Below are 10,283 nucleotides of genomic sequence, written 5' to 3' on the forward strand. Positions count from 1 at the left end.
AACACTGTATTAGGCTGCTTAGCTCATTTAAAACTTTTAGGGTCAAAAAAGTTTTAATGCATTCATTACTTGCAGAAAATCCAGTTGAAAAGTAAATGTCAGAACATTTGTTCATTAGGAATTTATGCCGGTAAAGCTCACGTTCTGTGAACCTCATAGTGGATCCTTACATGGAAAGGTTAGTGATCACTGATTGGGAGAACTCTTTACATCTTTAGTATTTATATGCCATTTCAAACAGAGGCCATGAATCCATTAAGGAAGCAAAACAACAAACTTTAAACAATGTTGGCATTTTATTGATAAAGTACACAATCGTGTTGATATGGATACAGTTAAACTCTTGATGATACAAGAGATAACAAGGAGATCAAAAGAATATTGATGTTATTTACTGCATTTTACAAAAGGGGGTAGAAAAATATTCAGTGGTAATACTTTGCTTTCTTTATCACCACAGGAGCAGGAATGTGTTCAGAAAAATTGCTCAGAGTTCTTTGGTGGATCGGTTGCTTTGGGATCTGCCGAGCTGAGATATTAAAATGTTAACCGTCGCTTGATTCATCTTGTATGTGGCATCACGCATCTTTTAGTCTGTTCACACAAGATAAACCAGAGACATATGGCCCTGGATGGAACAGCTGAAAAGCACGTTAACTTCTCCGCTGGGGCAGAGGGTGAGGAAGGAGGCCAGGAGGACGTTGTCAAGATTCTTAGAAGCACTTGCGGTGGACGATGGAGGGGCCGGACTCATCGTACTCCTGCTTGCTGATCCACATCTGCTGGAAGGTGGAGAGGGAGGCCAGGATGGAGCCGCCGATCCAGACGGAGTACTTCCTCTCTGGTGGAGCAATGATCTGGAGAGGGGAGAGAAGGCAGTGAGAACAGAGGTACATTCAAAGTGTGATGCTGTGGAAGTTGCATGCAATGGTGCACAACGAAGAACCACTTTATTCTTTAATGGAGAAACTGCTTCAAAACTTCACTTTTATAAGAAATCTGGATGCAGAACCTTTGCATGGAGAAAATGCATTTTAAAACGCACATCAACTTTTCAAACTCAATCTGAAAGAACTCAAATGGGGATGCACACATGCCAGGGCAAAATGAATTAACAGGTAAGTTTAAGGATTAGATGTTTAATTTTGTCCATCACTAGTGGATCTTATCGTTCTGCTCTCTTGGCCAGGAATGACATAAGATTTTTGTCCTCAAAGGTAATACTCCTGGTTAAATATCAAAAAAACACAATTTTGTAATTTACAATTTAATGGACAAATTTTATAGAAGTCTTAAAAATTACAGTAAAACAAAGCACTTATTTAAAACGTAAGAAAATCATGGTCTGAGGATATGGCCGCCATTACTAAATGTTCTCCAAGGCCGTTAAAAGACTAAAATATGCAATATTCCACTCTGTCCAGTAGGAGTCTTAAAAACCTGCAGGCATAAATCAAGTATTGCATCACATGTTAAAGGCTCTGAAAAACTTGAAGTTGCTCATGAATTATTAGCTTGAAAGCACAGATATGTACCTTGATTTTCATGGTGGGTGGTGCCAGGCTGGTGATCTCTTTCTGCATACGGTCAGCGATGCCGGGGTACATGGTGGTGCCTCCAGACAGCACAGTGTTGGCGTACAGGTCTTTACGGATATCAACGTCGCACTTCATGATGCTGTTGTAGGTGGTCTCGTGGATGCCAGCAGACTCCATACCTGAGAAGGAAAGAGAAATTTCTAGTTCAAAAGGAACAAATCGGAAATATTTAACATCGCCATGTGTGCATGCATTTACTTAGAAGTGGTCTGAAAAAGTCAGGATGTTTAACTACAAAACTTACCAAGGAAAAGAAAAGATACACTGAGTTAACTCAATGGTTAGAAAATGTTCCATTACTTTCTGTGATCCCTGCAGCTTTTAAACAAGTTATGTTGAGGCTGTAGTTTTATATCAAGATTTTGTACATCACTGAATGTCTGACAGAATTTCAATAAAACTGATAGTATTAAAAATGGCTAAAGTTTTAAACTGCATAAACATTTAAGCACTGGCATATCTGTCCTCTCCACCTGGTAAAGAGTCTTAGTCTGCAGGAGTTCATTTGCAATTTATCACAGATTTACCTTTATCGGCTGTCTAGGACTTCCATCTTTGTTGCTGTGGTATCAAATTGGTTGGATATATGATTTTACTCAAACTGGATTAACAAGCTCATCAGAGAAACACAGAAATTTAAAATGCTGCTTGCAAAGTGTGTTTGATGTGCATAGTGGTGTCCAGTGGGTTAATAGTACTTGGTCAGTGCTGCAGAGAGAGCCAGTGAATTTCCGGGATTTAAAAGCCAAATTAAAATGTGTGGGAACGGGTTCGATTCATGCAAACATACTTCAGGAGAGACTGAGTATCTCAAGTCAACATTAATGTTTGATACCCACCGAGGAATGAAGGCTGGAAGAGCGCCTCAGGGCAGCGGAACCTCTCGTTTCCAATAGTGATGACCTGGCCGTCAGGAAGCTCGTAGCTCTTCTCCAGGGAAGATGAGGAAGCTGCGGTCTGCATCTCCTGCTCGAAGTCCAGACCGACGTAGCAGAGCTTCTCCTTGATGTCACGCACGATTTCACGCTCAGCTGGAGTTCAGACAAAGAAATATTTTTTAAGTTCTAGTCTGCAACCATCCTACCGAAGCTAAATATGACTGTTTGAAGGAGTGTCGTACCAGTGGTGGTGAAGCTGTAGCCTCTCTCAGTCAGGATCTTCATCAGGTAGTCTGTCAGATCTCTGCCAGCCAGATCCAGACGCAGGATGGCATGAGGCAGAGCATAACCCTCGTAGATGGGCACAGTGTGGCTGACACCATCACCGGAGTCAAGCACGATACCTGGGGGACAAAAAAGAAAGCCACATTACAAGAGAAAATGAACTTTCCTGATCATCAAATGTGCAGCACCTCTAATGGCTACGAGATGCTACTCCAGTGAACAGAACAGTAAATGTTATTTTTAAGCATGTAGTTTGCCTGTAAAAAGGTAATAAAAAAGATAAAATTTAAGGTTTCAATGATTTCTAGATTTAAAAACACATTTGTGGTCATGTTAAGAGTCTCACCTGTGGTACGACCGGAGGCGTACAGTGACAGAACAGCCTGGATGGCCACATACATGGCAGGAGAGTTGAAGGTCTCAAACATGATCTGAATCGAAACAGAAAACATTCAGGTGTCACTGTTGTAGTTACAGTCTAAACAGAAACCCTATGGGGCCCCCTCATCTATAAAAAGCGGCTGTTCTGAGAGTGCTGCTGGAATAAATAATCAAGAAAAGCTATAGAGGGAAAATTATGAACAGCTTTCTAACATTTGGATTCAAGTCTGCCACTGAACAGCAGATTTACTGGCAATGTAAAATCAGTATGAGGCAGATTTGTTCCAAACTCACCTGTGTCATCTTCTCCCTGTTGGCTTTGGGGTTCAGAGGAGCCTCAGTCAGCAGGACTGGGTGCTCTTCAGGTGCAACTCGAAGCTCATTGTAGAAGGTGTGGTGCCAGATCTGCAGGACAGGGGAGCAAATTTAGTTAAGAAATAAATGCAAAGAAGAATCAGAATCAGCTTTAATAGCCAAATATGATTGAACAAGGATTTCGACTCCAGTTAGCCATGATCCCCATGTGTAGGAATATGCCCAGTCAAACATTATATTAATACATACAAGTCTGTATGGTTGCAATTTTTCTGAATGAGCATGATCAAGATGACCAAGACAGTGTCAGATTTGCATGAGGTAAAATCCTGATCTATTGTTTTACATTAGAAAACTGAATTATAATTGAACCCCATTCCAATCTTTCCACTTCCGAATACTGGGACATCATTTATGCAAACACACATGCCTGAAAGCTTATAACTTCAGTATACAGTCACCTTTTGATGCATAACTTTATTCAAAATAAAAAATTAGCCCTGCCTATACCAGCTGCAGTATCTGAATAGTTTAATGTGCTTATGGTACCAGAATTTTCTTAAGTTCAAATTTCCTTGTGCATATGGCAACTCAAGAGTCCGCTCTCTAAAATAATGAGGATACTAAGGCAGAGAGCATATAAACATAGTTCTTACTTGCTGCAGTAAAGCCATTCTTTTTCCCTTTCTGTAGTAAATGTTTAAGATTTTACATTTTTGAGTGAATTGTGAGGCTAGTTTTCAATAGCCTAGTCTTTAGTTCCATTGTTTTAACTCCCAAGTCTCCACAACCATGCCCATCACCTACACATGACCATTTGAAAAACAGTGCAGGGAACTTTCTGGCACTAATTTCCCTGAACTGCAAGTAAGCGCCTATATTTAGTCTAAAGTATACAAATGCATCAGCAGTGTTTTTTTGTTTCCAGTATTTAGACATGTGCAGGAGTTCATTTGCTGTTTTAAAAGACTCTGTCCTCTCCTAAGCACCAGTCTTAAGAACCCTGTTTTATTTTATACTCTAGCACTTTCTTAAAATAAGGGAATGTGAAGAGAATGTTCGATACTTAAGTGTCAGTTTTTTGTTACTTTTAAGTCCCTCTCTGCAGGAGATCATTTTCATAATGTATTGTTGTACTTTTTTGCCCAATTCACAGCGATTTTACACCTTAACAATGGAGGGTTACAGAGGCAGCACAAAGGGAACAAAATGGTCCAGCATTGCAAAAAAGGCCCCAAATTCCCCAACAATGGTGGTATCAGAATAAATGTTTTAAGGTGTGAAGTGCAGTCAAAAAAAGCCTATCACTCAGCTAAAATCTCTCATGGTGAGGTGGAAGTATGCAAATAAAAGGACCTGAAAAAAGAGGAATAAAGTCTTGGTTCTGATGTAGTTCCTCTTTCAGGAGGAAGTCTAAAGTTTCAGGACTCTTTTTGTTGAGAACAAGCTCTGACTTATACCCATGTTTAGGTTTCTTATTTCTATGCACTTTTAATCTGCTCCCAGTGAATGAAAATATTTGCTTATATAGTTGACAGAAGCTCTCAGGCTGTTCTCTCTGAACTGCACGTTTGTGTCAGCAGGCATGTGTGCATCCTTACCTTCTCCATGTCGTCCCAGTTGGTGACGATACCGTGCTCGATGGGGTACTTCAGGGTCAGGATTCCTCTCTTGCTCTGGGCCTCGTCTCCCACGTAGCTGTCCTTCTGTCCCATTCCTACCATCACACCCTGCGCACAGATACATCAACAGTCAGATCACGGAACAGAGGACATTTGTGCATCATTTCATTCAGAGGCGATGCCAGCGGTTCTTACCTGATGTCTGGGGCGACCCACGATGGAGGGGAAGACTGCACGGGGGGCATCGTCTCCGGCGAAACCGGCTTTGCACATGCCGGAGCCATTGTCAACAACCAGGGCAGCAACGTCTTCATCCATGTCTGAGAGGGAACATTAAAGAGCAACATTAAGTTTACTCTGACATTAAATTCATTACTGTAGGGTCGCTTTACTGCAACCTTTCATTCATTACTATGAAAGGATTTAGTCTTCACATTACAGTCTAAAGTCATGCACATTGTTAGATTTTAGTGTCATGATTTGTGATTTTGCACAGAGAAAACTGCTTCTAATGTTCTTCTGAAGATTAAGATGTCAAAACAGCTACAGTGAATTTTAATTCTGCCTTTTTTATGCTTGTCCTTTGAAACAAAGCTGTAGGACAGTTGAAAGATATTTGTGAGGTTTAAAACAGGAAGTTGCTCCGAATGCCACAGCTTAGCCATTATTGATGGTTACTCTCATGCAAAGGAATGTGTAATATGCAACCACTTAGAGTGACTGCGTTAAACAAATTTTAATCAGACATAAGATTAGTAAAGTGCACAAGTGCAGGGTGATGTTGCACTTCAGGGCTAAATCAAAAAGCCTTAAATCTGTATGCATATTGTGGGATTTCAATGTATAATCTTTTAAAGTTGATCTAAGAAGTGCATGAACCGTGCACATCTTTAGCTTTGCAGAGAACCTGAGAAACCTTCAGTTAAGTTTGAGGATGTCAACACTTAAGTAGAGCAACCCAAAGTGATGACACATCCTGATGCACATGAGGATGTTGAGGTTAATTTTGCAATAACATCTCAAAACTGAACCACACTGATTTTGTAAGACTTCACAGCATGGCAGCACTTCTTGATCTTCAAGATTCCCGAAATGCTCTTTGTTTTTACACATTTCCTTTCAGCAGGCGACACCAGAATGACAAGCCGTTTTAACAGGGGCGTGTTTTTTCTTCTGAAGCAATCTAACCGGAAATATTACTTGTGTAACCTTTTCCTCAGTCGCAGCGCCTCAGGACTATCAAACAAGTCTAGGCAGATAAGAAAGCCACTCCCAGTAAGCAAACGCTGCACTGTCCCTATGTCACAGTTATTTGATATTCAAGCTGCGCCTTTTTTTAAATTACCACATTGGAGATGAGTCATAGTCTGATAATGAGATGCAAACTCATCTGAGGTGGTTTAGTTTTGTTGAAGTCTGAATCAGGAAGAGAGAGGGCGTGAGGAACCGCCCCATCCTCAGGGCATCTGCTCATTCACTCAAACTGTGACCCAAATCCAGAAATTAGAGCAGTTACTTACTAGAAACTGCAACATGTCAATGAAAAGAGCTGAAATTTTATCATTTATCCTGTCCTTATTGTTCATCAAGGATAAAAGCTGCTTTGTTTCTATTTTGATGCATTTCTCTGCACAAAAAAAAGCCTCTTAATTAAAGAAGCTTGGAATTTAAAGGAGTCTACATGACAGCAAAGCCTTAAAAGCAGTTTAGAGCAGTGGTTTTTAACTTTTAGGTCTCCCTTTCAGACCGTCCACTGCCTCCTGAACGAGAAACCGTGACCCAATTTTCCAAAAATGTTCAAACTTTCAATTTTAAATGGTGGTTTCTAATGTTAACATAAGGATTTACAACTAACTCAACACAGCTCATCGTTACAGGAGGGACAGGCTTTTTTATTTTACTCCATTTCCCACTGATTGAGACACTAACAGATCATTATTTTAAAACCAGCTTTGTTGACCCCAAATAATGCAGTGAAAACAAAAATGTCAAAGCAACCACAGATACATGGAGTAAAATAAAATATATGGGTGCATGTCTGCTTTGGGCTTCCATACATGGACTTTTATGGCAAAACTGTTTCTCCAGGACTCAAACACCCTAATTTAGATCACTCCTATTTGCATATTAGTGTTCTATCTCATTACATTAACCAGTTACAGCCTCCACTGCTGACTTTAACCTGTTATAAGTCAAGTTTAAGCTTGTTTTATAAGCTGAAATGACGAAAATGCTGAGCATCCTCATTGCTGCAAAGATCTTTTAGGTACCCGGACACAGATCTCATCCTGATTTCAGTTAACCCTTTAGGAGGAGGAACACGCCCATGTTTTATGCTTAATCCCACGTTTTAGTGGATTATTTAATACTTCACATGTCCTCAGAGGACTGTCAGATACTTTGCTTTTCGAAGATTCTTCTAAGATAGCGTTTATGTGAAATATGCACTATTTAATCGCAATATATGCGTTTAAAAAGCAAGGCAAGTTTCTTTAAAGAGCACTTTTCCTATGCAAAACTTTGAAAGTGCGTTTAAAGTTACTATCATAACATTAAAAAGGCAGAGAAAGTCGTTTAAAGTTAAATATATAAAATATAAGGCGATGACATGTAGCTGAAAGCATCTGCTCACACCTGGATTCATTCATCGATGAGTCTGATTACAAATCTCCTTGACTTTAACTTTCCTGTAGCGCTGAATTTGAGAGTTTTTACGCCATAAAGGTTGTTAAAAAGCTCCAGAGGTGCCTCTTACCTGTGCAGGTGAGTCTCGGGTGTGTCTTTTGGTGAGGTTATCAAGTGTTTCTCTGCCCCAGCTGTGCTCGGTGAATGCAGCATCACCACCTTCACAGAGCCGGTTTTATTCGCGCTCTCGGCTTTGCCAGCGTTGTCCATAAAAGGTAAGGTTCTCTGAGCGCAGCCTCTGATTGGTCCAGGTGAGCAGGATCCTTCAGACTCTCTCAGCTCGCGCCCTGATGGGCTGCAGGGACGATCCGTCACAAGGGAGGGGGTCAGAGGAGAGCCTGCGGGTTTTCCACCGAAATCAAGCAGCAGGAGGAGGGCTGTGATTGGCTAATCAGACAGGAAGGTCGAGTAGAGATTAAAGGAGTCTGTAGAGGAAAGCAGCACTAAAAAAGACAGTTTAATACTTTTTAAGGTGAAAATGTGATCAGCTGGGGACAGAACGGAAACAGGAAGTCTGAAAATGAATGGTCTGATTGTTTAACTCTTGTCTGAGTGAAATGCAACACTTCTGCTTTGCTGTGTTCCTCTGTGAGATTAGATGGAGCAGTGGATGTCAAACTGGTTTTGATCATGTGATGATCACGCATGGTTTGAGTTTGACAATGCCCATGACAACGCCACATTTCTTCTCTGATTGCCTTACAAGGGCTGCAGAATAAACCGCAATGTTAGCGTTAATGCAATACTAATGTCTGCAATAAACACATTTCAAAAGTCTCCCTTTATATAAGCTCACTTTTCACTGCAGTGGTAGGTTTGACCTGAGGCCAAATAATACGACAAGCTCAGTTTTAGTGATTTAGAGGCAAGAATCAATGCAAAGCCCTTCTTCATTTAGATAAAAGCGATCAAAGCAAATGAACACAATCATCGGTTTTCAGTGACAGAGCTAACAGGTAGTTTTAATATACAGGTAAAGGTAGACCGAGGCCTGGGGCCTCGAGGCCATGATCAGCAGCATTAGTAATTATTCTCCCATATTGGATTAATGTTTTGTAAAATGTGCTATATAAATAAAGTGGATTGGATTAATAACTTATCAGAAAAAGAGACCACTTATATTTCACTGTGCTAGTAAAAAAAAGTCAGTTTTTGTGTTTTCTGTGCAAAAATAAAAAAATAAAAAACATTCAGACAGCCTCTCTATTAGGGCTGAGCAACTAATTGAAAATTAGATTAAATGGCGATATGGCCTGCTGCAATTTTTAAATCGCAGGAGATGCAATATTTCTTTAACCTGAATTTTGAGTCAAAATACCAGTTTAAAACATTTTTTTGCAGCAGAGATTTTATGGATTACATGTCATGCAATCATTCAAGACCCATCTAGTCTACATAAAATTAGGGATGTCCAATATTGGCTTTTTTACCGATAACCGATATTGTCCAACTCTTAATTCCGGATACCGATATAAACCGATACCGATAATATGCGGGATTTTTTCCACCAAAACTAATGTAAGGTAACAACATCACATATACCCTGTTGTGAAATTAACACATTATGCCTAATTTAGTCACTTTATTGTGATGCCCCACTGGATGCATTCATAAATGTAACAACAAGGCTTTCAAATGCAAACATTTGATTTCCCTGTGCAAAAATTAGAAACAACTTCAACTTAAGTCATGGAGAAAAGTGTCAACATGGCACTGCTATATTTATTATAAAAGACAAGTGCTTCCTTTTTCTTATTTTTTTACATGCTTCAAACAACAGCTTGGATCATGCTCTCCCTGAGATAATCCTGACAATACCCGGCCACTACAACTAGGGCAAAATACTTAGTTTTGACTTCTTCACAAATGGCAAAACTACAACAAAAACATTGAAGGCAAACAGCTTCAGTCCAGACTAGAGTAGTACTAGTAATTGTAAACAAAGGAGTAAAAATGTTGGCTGATCTAAACTCAGGGTAAAAGTTTTTTGAAAGAATTTTGTAATTTTTTTTTTTTAAATGAAAATCCGATACCGATAATTTCCGATAATACATTTTTATGCTATTATCGGCCGATAATATCGGGAGGCTGATGATATCGGACATCCCTACAAAAAATCCTTCTTTCTTCATTTTTGTACATTTTTCTGATTAAATATGAGGATGACATAAAAATGATCATTCCCTTCAATACAATAATTCATATCAGATCTGCAATATGATTCAAAATCATTACAGTTAGGTATTTTTTTCAAAATTGGTCAGCTCTAGTTTTATCTAATATTGTGTTGGTTATAATACAGTCATGGGCAAAAGTATTTCCACCCTTGGAATTTTTCCAGAAAATACTCCATTTCTCACAGAAATTGTTGCAATTACAAATGTTTTTAGTATACACGTGTTTATTTCATTTATGTGCATTGGAACAACAAAAAAATTTGAAGAAAAAAGACAAAATTGACATAATTTTACACAAAACTCAAAAAATGGGCACGACAAAATGATTGTCCCCCTTTTAAA

The 10,283-nt window shown here is 39.4% G+C and overlaps 1 protein-coding gene across 1 annotated transcript; it reads right to left on the reverse strand.

Annotated features, from left to right (window-relative positions):
- Positions 1 to 277: 277 nt before the first annotated feature.
- On the reverse strand, positions 278 to 7,985 carry LOC121509467 (actin, cytoplasmic). The gene is made up of 9 exons (XM_041786882.1): positions 7,835 to 7,985; positions 5,275 to 5,399; positions 5,059 to 5,187; positions 3,437 to 3,547; positions 3,108 to 3,192; positions 2,719 to 2,880; positions 2,438 to 2,629; positions 1,536 to 1,717; positions 278 to 857 (listed from the first exon to the last, which is right to left on the reverse strand). The coding sequence occupies exons 2-9, from the start codon at positions 5,395 to 5,397 to the stop codon at positions 714 to 716; spliced, it is 1,128 nt and encodes a 375-aa protein (XP_041642816.1). The 5' UTR covers positions 5,398 to 5,399; positions 7,835 to 7,985; the 3' UTR covers positions 278 to 713.
- Between the last annotated feature and the right edge of the window lie 2,298 nt (positions 7,986 to 10,283).

This window comes from Cheilinus undulatus, linkage group 5 (genome assembly GCF_018320785.1).
Source record: "Cheilinus undulatus linkage group 5, ASM1832078v1, whole genome shotgun sequence".
In the NCBI taxonomy this organism is placed as follows: Eukaryota; Metazoa; Chordata; class Actinopteri; order Labriformes; family Labridae; genus Cheilinus; species Cheilinus undulatus.